The sequence below is a fragment of the Leucoraja erinacea genome, chromosome 3, assembly GCF_028641065.1.
Source record: "Leucoraja erinacea ecotype New England chromosome 3, Leri_hhj_1, whole genome shotgun sequence".
Classification (NCBI taxonomy): Eukaryota; Metazoa; Chordata; class Chondrichthyes; order Rajiformes; family Rajidae; genus Leucoraja; species Leucoraja erinaceus.
The window spans coordinates 54,028,378-54,046,915 of NC_073379.1; the positions used below are offsets into that span (position 1 = coordinate 54,028,378).

General features: G+C 45.5%; 2 protein-coding genes across 3 annotated transcripts in view; both read left to right on the forward strand.

Annotated features, from left to right (window-relative positions):
- The window catches only part of LOC129695600 (zinc finger and BTB domain-containing protein 5), a 413,756-nt gene that overhangs the window by 283,199 nt on the left and 112,019 nt on the right, over window positions 1-18,538 (forward strand). The gene's annotated exons all lie outside the window — the stretch shown is intronic.
- fbxo10 (F-box protein 10) overlaps window positions 1-18,538 on the forward strand; it is a 64,044-nt gene that overhangs the window by 9,447 nt on the left and 36,059 nt on the right. For both annotated transcript variants that reach the window (XM_055632698.1, XM_055632696.1), the window contains 2 exons: window positions 425-1,015; window positions 6,495-7,355. In XM_055632698.1, coding sequence (XP_055488673.1) covers window positions 431-1,015; window positions 6,495-7,355 — 1,446 coding nt within the window. In that variant the 5' untranslated portion in view covers window positions 425-430. The remainder of the gene's footprint in view (window positions 1-424; window positions 1,016-6,494; window positions 7,356-18,538) is intronic.

The window sequence follows — 18,538 nt, forward strand, 5'->3', positions numbered from 1 at the left end:
GGAACTATGCACAGTTATTCCTAGATCCCTCTGTTCAACTGCATTCCTCAATTCGCTACCATTTTCCATGTTCGTCCTATTTTGATTTGACCTGCCAAGATGCAGTACCTCATACTTATCAGCATTAGCACTAGAATGGGTGACCGCATGGGTTTCCTCCAGGTGCTCCGGTTTCTTTCCACAGTCCAAAGACGTGCGGGTTAAAGGTTAATTGGCCTCTGTAAATTACCCTTAGTGTGTAGACCGTGCCAGCAAAAGCGGAATAACTTAGAGCTAGTGTGAAAGGATGATCGATGGTAGGCGTGAACTGGGCCTGTTTCCATTATGTATCTTTTATCTATATAATGTTATTGTAACAATACAGGGGACACTGTACCAAACTATTTCATCCATAATAAATTTTAATCATTTTTTTAATTTATAGGTGACTATGGAAATCAGCGGTCTCCCACTGGAGTTGTGGCGTCTGATCCTTGCATATTTGCCTCTCCCAGACCTGGGTCGTTGTTGTGTGGTGTGCAGGGCTTGGTATGAACTGATAATCAGCCTGGATAATACTCGGTGGAGGCAGCTGTGCCTTGGATGCAATGAATGCAAACATCCAAACTGGCCAAATGAACCTGATGTGGAACCGCAATCTTGGCGGGAAGCTTTCAGGCAACATCACCTAGCTTCTAAAATTTGGACCAAAAATGCCCAGGACATGGAATCCTCAAACTGTTTGCATTTATTTCGGCGAAAGAAGGATAGAAAAACTATATATGTCGGCGCTACAAACGAACATCCAAATCTCAGGAGTGCCTTAGCTGTTGCCAATATGTATGATAAGATTTTTGTTTGCCCTGGTGTATATGAAGAACAGAATGAAGTGATTTTAAAGGTCCCTGTAGAAATAATTGGACTTGGAAAGTTAGGGGATGTGGCACTCCTTATTAGCTTTGACCAACACTGTCCAACAGCACGGCTGTGCAATTTGGTCCTCATGCCAGCATGGTTCACGCCTGTTGTATACAAGGTGAGTACATATTCTAAAGTGTCTGGCAGAAATGTGAGAAAATCTCAATGTAAAAAATGCCAAGTTCCATTGGTTTGATCTATTTTTTCATTGTTGCATGATACAATGGTAATGGAGTATATCCAGAAAGGAGGTAAGACAATTCCCAGGATGCTGAACTTTGGAAAACATTGTTCCAAAACACCAGCTTTTCTTGACATAAGCTATGTTTAATGCCTCAGATGTTCATGGTGTGTCATGGATTAAACAAATATTTTTATTAAGAAGCTTTTCACCTCATAAAATCGTGAATTAAAAATTCACTTAACTATGGAATAGGTTGTGATGCTGTTGCCAAAATCTATACAGTAGTTTGTTTAATGCAATACAGTTCAATCTCCATTGACCAGTCAGACTTTACGAAGTATAGACATGTCTCTTTATTTTTTTTGAATTTTACATTTAAGTAAGTTTGGGATTTAACTATGGCAGTGAAATACTTTCTGTTTCAAACGCTTGAACCATTTCATTGAATTTTCTTAGATTTTGACTGGCATTATCTGATGCTCTTCATTCCCTATATCAGCCATCCTGTGCCCTTGACTCTGATTTCCCTGTTTATCTGTCTGGCTTTTCCTATTGGGAGTTGGATGGAGATGGGCAACTCTATTTACAAAGATCTTTTCAGCCAGCAGACAAAACACTTGCCATATCAGTTCGAGGTGGGTTTGTGACTGGCTGAAAGTTAAAAATTTAATTTGATCTAATAAAATGCCTAATCCTTAAATATTTTGGCAGGAGATGTCTTTTATCTATACATAACTAAAACTCTGATCTTGTGCTCTTCCGGTTTGCGTGGCATTTCTATTTGCGCAAGAACAGTACACGAAAGCACTAAGATTTTTCGCCATCTTACTCACCATTCTCCTGTGCTCAAGTGCAACAAGTTTTGTTCCGATCGATGGTATAGTTTAAAAGCTATTAAGGTTTAAAAATCTTTAAAACCGCGCATGCGCAGATTGGTCTCCTCTCCTGTCAGTCACCCGGGATGGCGACACCTCTTTCGGTGCACCATCGCCACACTGATTGGCCGGGTCCTCCGTCACTCACCGGCGGGGAGAATAAAGTTGAAGGAGTGGAGAGAGCAGAGTTTGTACATCGCCGGCTGGAGCGCGACTGGAGCTGCGTCGCCCAGAGCCTAGTCGACTCTGAGGCCGACTGTTCCAACATCGAGATCCTGGGAAGGTGAGGAGGGAGAGTGGGGGGGATAGGGGGAGGTGGGAGATAGAGGGAGGTGGGAGATAGAGGGATGGGAGGGGAGAGGAGTTATGGAGGGAGTGACTAATGGTGGGGGAAAGGCGAGGGAGGGAGGGTTTGGGGAGGAGAGGAGGAGTGGGGAAAGATCCCGGGGAGGTGAGGAGGGAGAATGGGAGGATTGAGGGAGAGGGGGAAAGTTGGGGAAGTTAGGAGAGTGGGGAGGAGGAGGAATAAAGGGAGAGGAGGGGGGAGGTAGGGAGCGGGGAATAGAGGTTGAGGAGGGCAGTGGGGGAGGTCAGGAAGGATAGTGGGGGGGAGGTTTAGGGGGGGTAGAGGGATAGGAGGGGGGTAGGGAGGGTAGATGAGTTATGGAGGGAGGGAATGACTGAGGGTAGGGGAAAGGAGAGTTGAGGGAGGGATTGGGGGATGGTAGGAGGAGAAGAGAAAGAAGAAGGAGGATGAAGAGGATGGGGGAGGGAGTGCTGGGGGATGAGGGGAAATGAGCTGCACCTGTGCAGTTAGGGACTATGGATGAGTGGTGGACTATGATTGATAGTATGACTAAATTAATATCCAATCAAATTTTGTAATGATAATTTAAGTCATTGTACTGTCAGGGAACAACAGGTAAAGTTAAGGCCTCATGGGTAATTTCTTCTCCCTTTCTTCATTCCTTTCCCCGCACCTCACCTGGTTCCATCTGCCCATTATTCTCACTGAACTTGGCTCCACTGCTCACCACCCAGACTCTGTCTCACCCAATCAGTCCATCATGCACTCACCATCTGCTTCCACTTATAATTGACCAGCCTCTATCCCAACTCAGTGCTATATATCAGCAATCTTGCCCATTTCCCCTCAGACAAGAAGTTGGGTCTGGGCTTGAAATATCAACTTGTACCTTTTGCCTCCACAGGTAAGTTCATAAGTTGTAGGAGCAAAATTAGGCCATTGAGCCCATCCAGTCAACGCTTCCATTCAATCATGGCTGATCTATCTTTCTCTCTCAACCCCATTCTCCTGCCTTCTCTCCATAACCCCTGACACCCATACTGATCAATAATGAATCAATCTTCACCTTAAAAATATTCAGCTGTCTGTGGCAATGAATGCTACAGATTCACCACCCCCCGACTACAGAAATTCCTGCTCATCTCCTTTCTAAAGGTACATCCTTTATTCTGAGGCTATGGCCTCTGGTCCTAGAACCTCCCATTAATGGAAATGTCCTCTTCACATCCACTCTACCCAGGCCTTCCACTATTCCATAAGTTTCAATGAGGTCCCCCTCACTACTAAACTCCAGTGAGTACGTGCCCAGTGCCGTCAAATATATCATACATTAACCAGTCATCCCTGGGATCATTCTTGGAAACCTCCTCTGGACCCTCTCAAACGCCAGCACATCCTCAGAAATGGGGCCCAAAACTGCTCCCAATGCACCAAATGCAGTCAGACCAGTGTTTTATAAAGCCTCAGCAAACTCAGTTGCTGCTTAACCCATTAAGTTCTTCCAGCGTTCTGTTTTCTTTTCCAGATTTCAGCATCTGCAGTCTTTTTGTCTTCTCGCATTACTAGCTGGTTGGTACCAGTTATTAGTAGACAGGGAGGGAGTTGAAGTCATTTTGAAAGAAGCTTAATCAACAGAAGAGTAGCAGTCAGTGAAATGGATAGCTGACTGGAAATGCTGGTGAGGGTGCAGGACATTGCATGGATGAGAAACCAGTCATAGTATTTGTGTAGTTTTAACCCACGGAGCATAAGTGAGGAAACTAGGATGGTGCTTGAGATGTTGACCATGACGCATTATTAAGAAAAGGGGAGATGCAACGAAACCTGGGTGTCATGGTACACCAGTCATTGAAAGTAGGCATGCAGGCAGTGAAGAAAGCAAATGGTATGTTAGCATTCATAGCAAAAGGATTTGAGTATAGGAGTAGGGAGGTTCTACTGCAGTTGTACAGGGCCTTGGTGAGACCACACCTGGAGTATTGCGTTCAGTTTTGGTCTCCTAATCTGAGGAGAGACATTCTTGCCATAGAGGTAGTACAGAGAAGGTTCACCAGACTGATTCCTGGGAAGGCAGGACTTTCATATGAAGAAAGACTGGATAGACTCGGCTTGTACTCGCTAGAATTTAGAGGATTGAGGGGGGATCTTATAGAAACTTACAAAATTCTTAAGTGGTTGGACAGGATAGATGCAGGAAGATTGTTCCCGATGTTGGGGAACTCCAGAACAAGGGATAACAGTTTAGGGATTAGGGGGAAGTCCTTTAGGACCGAGATGAGAAAAAAAAATTCACACAGAATCTGTGGAATTTTCTGCCACAGAAAGTAGCTGAGGCCAGTTCATTGGCTATATTTAAGAGGGAGTTAGATGTGGCCCTTGTGGCTAAAAAGATCAGGGGGTATGGAGAGAAGGCAGGTACAGGATACTGAGTTGGATGATCAGCCATGATCATATTGAATGGCGGTGCAGGCTCAAAGGGCCAAATGGCCTACTCCTGCACCTATTTTCTATGTTTCTATTTTGCTATGTTAGCTAACATCATTTAACATTTTCATAGTTCTAAAAAGACAAACTAAAGCTATGTTGGTAAGATGTAGATATGGCAAATAACAATATTGAAAGAGAATTTATTGTTTATGACAGTTAGTCAAGGGAATGGTTGAGTAATGAAATTAATTAAATGATGATGATTTACATTATATAGAAGGAAAGGCAGCTTTTCTTAATATAGTTTAAAGCACTTCATTGGCTGAAATGTATTTTAGACAACAAAGACCCGTGAAAAGCGTGTTCAGTCAGTCTGTCTTTCACTAGCTCATTGTTTAATGCTTAATTTTATATTCCAGATTCTCATGGGCAATTAATATTCAAGAATAAACTATTTCGACATTTTTAAACAAATAAAAGTAAGGCTTCTGCTCCTGCGAATTATCTGTAAAGTGTGTGGGTCAGAAATAGAAAAAATTTCCCAAAACCATATGTGTAGATATTACAATCTGAAGTAACGACTTAAAAGGCACAATACCTTGCAACACCTTGGCAATGAATTTGTTTGATGTATAGTGTTAATGATTGTTAATTAATTCATTGAATTTTAATTTTAAAATATCTTCCCTAACTGCTGAAATGGCATCGGTAAATCATATCATAGAAAATCCCAAGGCTTCTTATTCCCACATTAAAAACAAGAGGGTAACTGGAGAAAAGGTAGGACCACTCAAGGATAATGGAGAGATGTTATGCTTGCAGTTAGAGGATGCAGGAAAGACCAGAGGGCATAGCTTTAAAGTTAGAGGGGGAAAGTCTTAGTTTAAAGATACAGCATGTAAACAGGCCCTTCGACCCACCAAGTCCACGCTGACCACGTTCACGCTAATTATCCCACCACACACTCGGGGCAATTTACAGGGGCTAATTAACCTAGAAAACTGCACATCTTTGGGATGTGGAAAGAAACCGAAGCACCTGGAGTAAATCAATGCGGTCATAGGGAAAACGTGCAAATTCCATAGAGATAGCACTCAAGGTCAGGATCAAAGTCAGGTGTTTGGTACTGTGAGGCAGCAGCTCTACTGCTGCACCACTGTTCTGCCTATCTTAATGAGAGGCACTGGGCAACATTTTTACACAGATTGGTAGTTGCTTAGAATGCTCCGGCAAGGGTGGAGGTGGATATGATGGTGATGTTAAGTCTTTTGGATAGGCACACATGAACATGCAGGGAATGGAGGGATATGGATCACATGCAGGCAGAGGATATTAACTTGGCATGATGTTCGGCACAGACAGTGTGGGCTGAAGCGTCTGTTTCTGAGTTGTACCGTTCTATGTTCTAATTCCTAACAGATGTCCCTGTCACATGCAGTTCACTGCCATGATTGGGGAAATTATAAAATATAGCTGAGTATGGTATGTACACTGGATTTATTAGCTTAGAGGCTGTGGTGAGCCACCAATAAACATTGTCATTTGTGAGTGTAAGCCATGAAAATAACTACGAAAGGTGGCTATTGGTCTACAAAACTGAAAGGGCAGAATGTCACTCCTATCACTTGTGGGTCAGTGTGGCTTCAGCACCTTCTAATTCAGGATAGCCAGAAATGGGCAATAATGAATGTCTTGTGTTGCCTCATCCTGAGAACAGGAAAAAAAATGAGAAGAGCAACTTTAGTAATTCAATGTGAACAGATTGGTAAGCATGTACTCACTTTGTCATTTCTTTAATCAACAGACATTTTCCGGACATATCCAGCTTGATAACTGCAACGTGGAGAATGGGCAGGTACATATCCACGCACCAGGGACCTGCCATGTGAAGTTTTGTACGTTCAACCAGTCCAGCATCAATTTCCAGAACGTATCCCTCAGCCTAATTGAAAACTCAGAGTTTATTGGGAGTGAGGGTACATCAGTGAGCGTGGCAGGCTCAGGCCTGACCGACAGAAATTGGGCCTGCAAACACCTGGCGGTGGCTGCCAAATCCAAATCTGTTTTGAATTCACCAGGCCAAGCTCTTTCAAGTACTTGCAACTCCAGAAATCATTGCCAGAGTTCACTGAGCAAATTTGGAGCATTTGAATCGAATGAGAACATGACTGGTGCACGGCAGACCTCTAGCTTCCCTCCAAAATTCCAGGTGTCCCACACAAAAGATGACCATTGCAACAGAGAAGGATGTGTTCTGAAAAGAAAGCCTTGTGAAGGAGCGAGAGTAACATTGGACACGGATTACAGTGACACTGAAATGAGCACAAGTAGTGAGAATGAGGATGATGAGCAATCTGTGTATAAACTTTCTTACCAATCCCACGGCCTGAGTCGCATGTTGTCAAGGACTAATCCACTTAGACTTCAGAAGAAGGGAACTGATCTTCTGCCAATGGATTTGGAGTTAAACACTCTACAGAAGGAGTTGCAAAAGGATAAAAATGCTCAGATTCTCGCCAGCACCCTGCTGGGCTGTTTAATTCAAAAGTGCCTTTTTCGGGATGGAAAGGGTGGTGTGTTTATTTGTAGTCACGGGCAAGCTAGACTGGAATGCAATGTCTTCAGAAACCTCAGCTATGCCGTGCGGGGCATCCAGAATGCAAAGGTATGACTGAGGGTGAAGAGTTTGAGCGGTTGGGCAAGTTTGCAGTGTATAACATGATGGATACTCCTGCACATGAATCTATTAGTTTAGTAATTTAACAACCTGGCTGACAGACTGTTGGTCTAAAGTCGTTTGATAAATGTTGTCCCTTTCAGGAAGATAGGTACACTGAGCCTTTAAGCCTATATTGGGAAGAGATAGAATATGTTGGTAAGTGTTAACACAACAAAGACACGGTTTTCTACTGGTGTTCGAACTGCAGGTAGGTAAGCAACATTATACCCCAGAGATTCAGGATAAGATGTTGATACTTTTGACACGATGAAGCTGCACTTGCATTGATAAGTGCAAAATAAGATGTATAAGTATCAGTTAATGATAAATGTCAATGTACACAAATAAACGTGGTCGGTGGGGGGGGGAAGAGAAAACACTCGCGTCAACAATATGAATGAAATAACCCAATTTTAATGTTTGATTTTTTTTAATTTTTGATCATGTCAGGCAATTTGTTTTTAAAAAAAAACATATTGAATGCTTAACTTTGTTAATAGAGCCATGGATTACGCCAATATAAGGGTTTGTAAATCTAAAGTAACACCTCCAAGGAAATTATACAGAACATTTAAAAACACTTAGAAAAGTGCCACAAGGATTGAGTTGAACATTGATAGGGAAGATTGGCTTGAGTTATGTAGTGAGGGAGAACATGCAAGTGAGAGCAGTAGAGATGTAGTGGTGAATTTAACTATTTCCAATAATGAATTAAGTTACTTTAGTGCAAGAGGCTTAGATGGGGCAGAATTTGTTAAGGGCACTCAAGAGTTTTTTTGAGACAATATATAGGTAGTCCTTCAAACAATTGATTGATTGAAACAGAAAGCATAGAAACAGATTATTCAGCCCACTGAGTCCATGCTGAACATCGATTGCCTGTTCATACTAATTCTATATCATCTCACTTTCACATCCACCCCCTACACAGCAGATGCCAATTAACCTGCAAACCGTCACACCTTTGGGATGTGGGAGGAAACTGAGCACCCAGAGGAAAACTACGCGATCACAGGGAGAAAGTGTAAACTACAGACACACACACACACAGCACTCAAGGTCAGGATCGAACCTGGGTCTCTGGCATAGTGAGATAGCAGATGCGCCACTGTGCCACCCTTCAGAGATGGGGTGGAAATCTGAAGAATAGTCTCGGCTCGAAACGTCATTTATCCATCTCCTCCAGAGATGCAGCCTGACGCACTGAGTTACTCCAGCACTTTGCATTGTACATAAGATTCCAGCATCTGCAGTGTCTCCAAGCAAATAACCGATATCGGCAACAGGAATCATACTAGTCTCTTGAGGAATTTTGAGGGTTGGTGAGAACGTAGAAACAAATATGGGGGGGGGGGCAAAGAAGGGTCAGGGAATATCCTTAGTAAGATTAATGAGAATCAAGCTCATTCTGTAAGTATATCAGGAGTAGGAGCATAGCCAGGGAAAAAGTGAATCGCCTTAGTAACCAAAGAGGGTAATCAATTTGTGGAGCCTGGGGATGTGGAAAAGGTAGTAATTGAATACTTTGCAGCGGCACTTGGTGGCAAGCCACGGGCACAACGAACCCTCGGCTCTGGAGGGAGGCGTCTCGGTGTGGGAGGTGCTAGTCAAGGGTTTTTTACCTGAATGGGTATTTAAGGCCAGGCAACGCCCGTGACCAGTGAGGAGTAGGGAGCAGTTCTGTAACAGAATAAAATACATCTCGTTCACACAACTTGTGTTCCGCTTGGTTTTGGTTGGGCTCCTGTGAGTCCCCGCTACACTGGTGACCCCGACGTGATCCGAACACGCAACCTTCTGGAGTCGGATTCCTTCGTAGCCTTCACGGACCACAAGCCTCTCACGTTTGCTTTCGCCAAGGTTTCGGATCCTTGGTCCGCTGGTGGCTAATTCGGAGTATACGACGGACGTCCGACACATCGTCGGAAATGCAACCTCGTGGCGGATGCTTTGTCCCGTCCGGCAATTGCAGCTGTTCTTAACCCGGCCTCTAGAATAGATTACTCCGACTTGGTGGCGGCCCAACAGGCGGACGATGAGATGCCGGTGTACCGCACCACGATCTCTGGCTTGGTGCTTAAGGACGTGCCGTTGGGTCCCTCGGGTTCCATCCTCTGCAACGTGTCAACGGGTCAGCCGAGGCCTATCGTTCCGGCGGCCTGGCGCCGTCACGTGTTTGAGGCGATCCATGGGCTGGTCCGCCCATCTATCCGGGCTACGGTCGCCATGGTGGCTGCGAGGTTTATGTGGCACGGACTTCGGAAGCAGGTCAGTCGCTGGGCCCAGGAGTACATCCCGTGCCAGACATCGAAGGTGTGTCAACACGTCAGGGGCGCCCGTGCAAGCCTTCGCAGTGCCACGCCAGCGGTTCGATCACGTACACGTCAAAATCGTGGGGCCTCTGCCTCCGTCCCGGGGTGTTTTGCTCCTGTTTAAGGTGGTGGACCGTTTTATGAGGTGGCCGGAGGTAATCCCGCTCACGGACACTTCAACCCAGTCGTGCGCTCGTGCCCTTGTGCCTACTTGGATTGCCCGCTTTGGGGTTCCACTACACATCACGTCCGACTGGGGCGCCCAATTCACGTCTGAACTGAGGACCGCCATGGCCCGTCTGTTGGGGACGCAGCTCCACCACTCGACAGCAAACCATCTCCAGTCGAATGGGTTGGTGGAGCGGTTCCACCGCTGTCTGAAAGCCGCCCTGAAGGCTTGTCCCAAGGGCCCCGAGTGAATGGACGAGTTGCCATGGGTCCTGTTGGGGATTCGGACTGGATTCAATGTACCATCCCCAAGGCGGATCGTTGGTATGTGGTGTTCTGCTCCCGTCCCCGGGGAGTTTGTCCCTGCTGCTGATGGGTCCCAGGAACCGCCGTCATAGGTGCTGATGCGCTCGCAGGAGAAGGTCGGCGCCCTGTCTCATCGCAATGTCGCGTCATGGGGTGGCCCCTTCCCATGTGCCACTGCCGCTGATGGGATGTCCGTACATCTTTATTCGCCGTGACTCCCACAGGTCACCCTTGCAGCGCCCGTATGAAGGTCCCTTTCGCGTGCTGCGGCACGGGCTTACTACAATTGATTTGGACATGGGAGGCCGGCGCGAAAATGTCCGTGGTTCGTTTGAAGCCGGCCCACTTGGACCTGAGTGATCCAGTCCAGGTAGCTCAACCGCCCCGTTGTGGGTGTCCGCCGTCCCGGGCTCCCAGGGATTCTTTCGAACCGAGCAAGCCCCCAGGGCGTCGGGACGTTTCTACACGTTCTGGCCGCTTCGTTCGGTCTCTGGTTCAGTGCCTCTGGTTCTGTGGGAGGGTCATGTGGCAGCACCTGGTGGCAAGCCACAGGCACAACGAACCCTCGGCTCTGGAGGGAGCCGGTTTTTACCTGAGTGGGTATTTAAGGCCGGGCAATGTCCGTGACAAGTGAGTAGGGAGCAGTTCTGTAACAGAATAAAATACATCTCGTTCACACAACTTGTGTTCCACTTGGTTTTTGGCTGGACTCCTGTGAGTCCCCGCTACAACTTCTCATTTATATTCACCAAGGAAAACATGGAAGATAGTAAAATAAAAGAGGGATACATTAGCAGTCTGGAGCAGGTCAGTGTTAAGAAGGGGATGTGTTAGCTTTCATGGAACACGTAAGAGTTGATGAATATGCAGGACCAGATGAGATCTGTCCTAGGATGCTAGGGGACGCAAGGGAGGAGATCTTTGTTTCTTTCTTAGCCATTAACGAGGTACAGAAGACCAGAGGTACCTTATTTTGGTCTTTTCTTTTTGGAGGGCAGCAGGTTAATGTTTTGAGGTTGTGACAAGTAAAATGGATGAAGGGGTGCCAGTGGATGTAGTGTATCTAGACTTTCAGAAAGCCTTTGATAAGGTCCCGCAAGGGAGACTGGTGACTAAAATTACAGCACATGGTATTGGGGGTAGGGGGGGGCGGGGCTTTCTGGAGCGCTAGTATGGGTGTTGTGGGCCGAAGGGATGGGTTTCCAGAGGGCTAGTATGGACATTGTGGGCCGAATGGATTCTTGGGCTGGCAGCTCAGGCCTGGTGGGCTGACAGCTCAGTCACTCAGGCCTGGTGGGCTGGCAGCTCAGTAACTCAGGCCTGGTGGGCTGGCAGCTCAGAAACTGCCAGAAATTCTGCCCAAAACAGGTGAGAGACTCTGTGAGAGAGAAGGGGGAGAGGGTGGAGAATCAATTTTAGACATTTTTCATCTTTTTCTGCAGATCACAGCAATGAAAGAGGAAAGTCTATCCTGGCCTGGATCTCACAGGGAACAAATGAAGGGAGGGAGAAAAATACTGGGATGAGGTTTAATACCTGCAGAGGGAATACTTACTGATGGGCCGGAGGGACTCCTGGGATAGTATGGGCCGAAGGGGCTCTTTAACATTTTTTTTTTTTTTTAATGGAGTGAAATCTCAGTAAAAGGTACTTTTTCTGGCCTTGCACAGCCCTTTTGGAACAAAATGCTCCTCTTGGGCTAATACAGGCATTTTGGGCAAAAGGGACTGGTTTCTCGGCTAATAGGAGCCTTGTGGGCCGAAATTAGTGGTTTCTTGCAGGCCAAACAACTCATTTCATTTCATTTCCAATTGCATTGCAGTTTCAAGCACAGGGCAGGCCAAGCCAAACAGCGGATTGCATTTTCAGTTAATTTCCATTTTCATTGCACTTTCAAGCCCAGGCAAGGCTCACGCCAAAAAGCTAATTGCATTTTCTCTACATTTCCATTGCCATTGCAGTTTCAAGCACAGGGCAGGCCAAACAACTCATTGCATTTTCATTAAGGGGTAACAAATCATTTATTCAAGTACATTGCATACTTACAGTGTTCTGTAGTTTCCCAGCTCAGACAGAGAGTCGTGACCTCTCCCTCGCCATCTTGCAGAGAGACTGAGCCACGCCCATACTTCCGAGTTTTATAGTCCCTCCCCCTCCCGCCGGAAGGGGCGTGGTCTTCATGGCGGCGATTGACAGGAGAGAGAATCTCAAAACATTTTAAACACTAATATATCTTTTATTTTTAATTGATGGGAAAAATCCTCAGTGCGTGCACAAGGAGGAGAATTCCGAGTAAGATGGCCAAAAAAAATCACAGCCATGTGCGGTAGCGTTTTTTTCTAAAATCAAAGCACAGTGCAAACAGGAAGTGGTCAAGATGAGACTGTTAATTATATAGATTTTATTCCTGGGGAAAATTGCATGCTATGAACAAATATTCTCTGTTTAATTATTGTTAATGGTTGTTTAATATTTCCTTATGATTTTCTGTTTTAAACCTCAAAAAACAGTTGCACAGTCGGACACAGAAAACATGTTGTTGGAGGCAGTGTGTTGTACTGGTTAACTTTAGTTTGCATAGCATGAGAGTGTACAAAAGAAAAAACAAAGGTGAGCTGGCTGGGTAAAAAATTAATAATGTTGACCAAATAGCCAGTCAAGAATTTTTCATATTGAATTGTGCCAGTGTCCTTTAAGTATCTTTAACTTGTGTTTAGATTATACTATTGTACATCTATAATTAAGGCCAGAGGTTGTTTTGATGAGATGATGTATAGAGAAAATCAGATTCACAGCAGCATTGTTGATATTAACAGGAGTGGGAAGTAAAAGTGTGTGGGTGGGGGGTCGGTGGGTGGTGGGAGAGGGGGTGGTGGTAAACTTGGTAGATGAGAGGGAATGGTGGTTTACAATTATTGAAAATGGAATAATGTGAAAGCAAGGATTTCATTTGCAGGGCTGTGCACAAAATACTGCAGAGAAAGAATTTAGACATGCCATTAGGTGTTTGCTTCTACAGGTGCACAACCTTTTATCCGGTGTTCCAGAAACCGAAAAGCTCCGAAAACCGGCCATTTTTTCCAGATGTCGTCTGTGCACCAAAGCTCGCGTTTGGCGCCAAACCTGACCCAAAACGACCCACGGTCAACCCAGGTCTGTACTACTGTAGCGGCTGCCTCCTCCCTGGAGACCGGGAGACGCTTAAACATCTGTAAATCATTGCTTAAATGTTAGTCAGTTAGTTTGGAGGGCTTTTATGTGAAGGGGGGTGAAGGGGTAAACTTTAATTCTTAGTCCCCTACCTGGTCGGAGAGGCGGGGAGCGGTCAATGCCTTACCGGGTCGCTGTGCAGTAAGCTCCGCAGCGCTGTGGCCGGTGGGGCCGCGGGCGGCGCAGGTTGTAGCTCCGACCCCGGCAACTCTACCCCTGGCTGCGAGGCGCTCCAAATCCAGCGCGGCCCGCGGCCGGACGCCCCAGCTCCGCGAATGTCGGGAGTCGGCGGCGTCGCAGCGCAATGCCTTACCGGGTCGCCGTGCGGCAAGCTCCGGAGCGCTGTGGCGGCCGACACACAACATCGCGGGGCTTGGCGGGATGTGGGGCGGCGCAGCCAGGGGTAGAGTTGCCGGGATTGGAGCTACAACCGGCGCCGCCCGCGGCCGGACGGAGCCCCCAGCTCCGCGGCTCCAAATCCAGCGACGCTCCGCGAATGTTGGAAGAAGGCGGCCACAGCGCTCCGGAGCTTGCCGCACGGCGACCCGGTAAGGCATTGCTCGCTCCCCGCTGGTATCCCAGCGCTGCGACGTCGCCGACTCCCGACATTCGCGGAGCTGGGACGTCCGGCCGCGGGCCGCGCTGGATTTGGAGCGCCTCGCAGCCAGGGGTAGAGTTGCCGGGGTCGGAGCTACAACCGGCGCCGCCCGCGGCCGGACGGAGCCCCCAGCTCCGCGAGGTTGGGAGTCGCCGACCAGGTAGGTAGGGGACTAAGAATTAAAGTTTCCCCCTTCACCCCTACACCACCACCACCACATAAAATCCCTCCAAACTAACTGACTAACATTTATGCAATGATTCTCCCGGTCTCCGGGGAGGAGGCAGCTGCTCCAGACTTTTCAAACCGCCCGCGCTACCTACCTAATCTACGCTAAAAATCTTCCATTCTGAAATCCGAAAAAGTCCGAAATCCGACAAGTGTCTGGTCCCAAGGCTTTCGGATAAAAGGTTGTGCACCTGTAATTGTTTTTATTGCATTGTATGTTGCTGAGATTAGGTTGACATCAATTGGGAAAGATTTACTGAATCTAATGAGCAGGTTTCTCTGCACATACAGTGGCAAAAATGCAACACTTTAAAAAAAACAAAAAACCATTTAATGTGGGAACACAGATAAAGGGATTTTTTAAAATCTTACAGCGGGAAGAGAAAGATGTCTAACATCCAGCAGTTTCCATTGAATTACAGTGAACAAGCATGTGGGTATTTATAAAATAAGAATGTGACTTGGTAGTGAGCTTGACTCAGTTGGAATCTGGTCTCGGGTTACTGTCAGTAATGAACACTGCCTTTTTGGAGGTGCTCTCTTCCAGATGAGATCGTAACAAAGGCTCCATCAGGTGGATGGAAAATGTCTGTAGCACTATGTGAAGGTCAGTGGTGTTCCCTTAATGTCCTGCCAAAAATTCTGATCTTAACCGGTAACAAAAGAACAGCACCTCATATTCCACTTAGGTGGCCTATAATCTAACATTGTGCCCCTCATTCACATTTAGTCATCACCCATTCCTCCTTATTCTGGGTCCCCCATTTTTCTTCTAGATTCACCCCCCCCACTCATTCCCTTCTACCCATCATATTTCCTTGTTTCCACATTTCACTCCCCGCTTACCTTTCTTAGTACATTCCACCATTTGCACATTTTTGTCCTCTCCACTTATCACCCCTACCCTTGGGTACTGCCTCACCCTTCTCTCCTCCATTTGACTATCTGCCAATCACCTGCTCCTTACCTGGATCCACTTATCGTCTGGTCAGGCAGAATCTCTGGCGAAAAGGAATAGGTGGTTTTTTGGGTTGAGACCCTTCTTCAGACAGGGGAGTAGGAAACTAGACATATGAAAAGGTACAGAACAAATTAGAGCCAGCACCGATGACTCAAGAAAGGTGGAGCCCTTAAGTAAGCATGCAGGTACGTACTGAAAGTAAGCATGCGGGTACCTGAAAGTAAGCATGCAGGTAAAGCAGGCAGTGAAGAAAGCATGTTGGCCTTCATTGCGAGAGGATTTGAATTTAGGAGCAAGGAGGTCCTGCTGCAGTTGTGCAGGGCCCTGGTGAGACCACTGGAGTATTGTGTGCAATTTTGGTCTCCTAATTTGAGGAAGGACATTATTGCTATTGAGGGAGTGCAGCATAGGTTCACCAGGTTAATTCCCGGGATGGCGGGACTAACATACGATGAAACAATGAGTCGACTGGGCTTGTATTCGCTGGAATTTAGAAGGATGAGAGGAGATCTTACGAAAACAAAGAAATTCGTAGAGGATTGGACAGGGTAGATGAAAGAAAAATGTTCCCGATGTTGGGTGAGTCCAGAACCAGGGACTTTCATCATTGTTCAACTTCTGTCAAGGAGAAGCTATACTTCACCCTCGTTAGACCTCATTTGGACTAGGCAGTTGCAGCATGGGACCCATACACAAATAAAAACATTTCTCCCATCCAACGTGTCCAATGACAGGCAGCTCGATTTGTTACTAACACCTATGAGAGAGAAGCGAGTGTCACCAAACTTCTGAATTCACTGGGGTGGAACCCTCTCCAAGACAGACGTGAAGCTCACCGTTCGACCTGTTTTTACAAAATGTTAAATGGTCAGCTCGACATAGACTACAAGACCTACACCAAACCCAAACCAATTAGGAGCAGACGAGGGCATTCGATCCAATTTGTGATCTTAGCTACAAAGACAGATGTATACAGCAATTCGTTCTTCCCCTGCACAATTAAAACATGGAATAATCTCCACCCAACTATAGTTACCCAACCAGTTGCAACTAAATTTAAAGTAGCTCTTTCTTCCCAATAACCCTTTCTGGCTTAAGCCCTCCCTTCACCACCTCCAGTTTAAATTCCATTTGGAATATTTTGGAGGACCAAGAAACCAAGAACCAAGAAACCAGGGGTCACACTTTAAGAATAAAGGGTAGGCCATTTAGGACTGAGATGAGGAAAAACGTTTTCACCCAGAGAGATGTGAATCTGGAATTCTGTGCCACAGAAGGCAGTAGAGGCCAATTCACTGGATGTTTTCAAGAGAGTTAGATTTAGCTTTTACTGATTTTGGATGATCAGCCATGATCATATTGACGGTGCTGGCTCGAAGGGCCGAATGGCTTACTCCTGCACCTATTTTCCATGTTTCTATTGTTGCTGGTGGATGAGGTGAAATGAAGGGATACAAACAGTGAAACTAGCAAGACGACTAGGATGGGGGAGGGCTTGGAGAGAGGGAATGTAAGGGTTACTTGACAATTCAATATTCATACCACTGGGTTGTAAGCTGCCCATGTGAAACATGTGGTGCTGTTCCTCCAATTTGTGAGTGGCCTCACTCTGGCAGTGAAGGAGGGCCAGTGAAAGGTCAGTATGGAAATGTGAAGAGGAGTTGAAATGTTTGGCAACTGGGAGATCACGTAGGCCAAGGTAGACTGAGCGTGGGTGTTCAGCTAAACGATCGTCCAGTCAGGGCTTGGGCTCGCCTATTATATATATATATATATATATATATATATATATATATATATATATATATATATATATATATATATATATATAGTTTAAAAACATTTATACCTATACATTTATTACACTATACCTGCTCCCTCGACTCCTTCCATGAACCCCAACAGTTTTTTGGGATATATATATATACTGAAAAACTGTTGGGGTCCATGGAAGGAGTCGAGGGAGCAGGTATAGTGACAGGTGTTGCACCTCCTGCGGTTTGGGTGGGAAGAGATGAGTGAACCAGGGAGTTGTGGAAAGAACAGTCTTTACGAAAGCAGAAAAGGGTGGAGATGGCAAGATATGACTAGTGGTGGGATCCCGTTGGAGGTGGCGAAACTGTCGGAGAAATATGCGCTGTATGCAACGACCTTCTGCAGAGATCGTTCACTGAGTTCCTCCAGCGGTTGTTTGCTCTCATTTAAGCACGATTTGTAATTCAAAAGCAGCAACCTGCGTGACTCTAGTGCTGGTGTTGGAAAATAGGATTAGGCATGAAAGCTTTGGCAGGCTTTTAAATGTAGGGTCTTATGTAGATTTAGCGTAACATCCTACCTTTTATAGTCAAAGTCTTGCATTCCATATGTTTTATTAGCTACTTGGTTAGCATGTCCACTGCCAAATATTTCTGCATAATTGCCCTTGAGTGCATCTCTGGTCTTGTGCCAATTTATAAATGTACTATCTCTTTGAAATGTCTCTGCTTAGTCTTGATACCCATCACCTCATGCTATCTGGTGCTGCATTTCTTTATCCCATGTTTGCTTAACCCATCAATATGTCTTGGCCTGTTTGACAGCTTGCTCAACAAAGTTAAATCATTTCAGATAATTGGATGCCATCATTTTTTTTATTCCAGATTTCCAGTAATGCTGCAAAATATCTTGTTATTTCAGATAAACTTCAGATAATCATTTTGTATGTTTACCTCCTCTGGAATGTTGTTAACCTACACAATATATTTTCCATCTGCCTCACTGTGACTACATTTTGAAGTTTTATATCAGCTGAAAATGTTTTTAAACTTTGCTCAGCACTCCAAGTCTAACTCATTAATGTGCATTAAAAGAGCCTTTTACTGTTCATTGATGTTCATTTTAGGGCATCATGGCACATTTGCATGGCACAATAAAACTACAAATGACCCTCAATATACAACTTATGCATAAATATAATCCTGGTTGGCGAGGCATTTTTTGCAGCTGATTTGAACTTCCCTTTGTGTTATATATACTTTTTCTTACTCTGTGTACTTTTCTCATGTTTGGCATCTCTAACGAGTCCTATCACTAAACTGTCACCTTCTGAAGCACAAGTATAGCAGTTGGTAAAAATGCCTAGGTATTAAAAGAGAACTCTTTGTGTCTGTTATCTATGGTTATATCGTTTGCTATGGGGCAATAGTAGACGGTACAATTAGTGTCATGGAAGGGTTTCTGGCAAGTCTGAATTTGAAAGGCACCAAACATTGTTAAAATGTCCCAAACATTTCCAAGTTTTTTACAGGAATATAATCAGATAAAAGATACCACAGAGACAAATATATTATGACAGGTAGCTGATTGC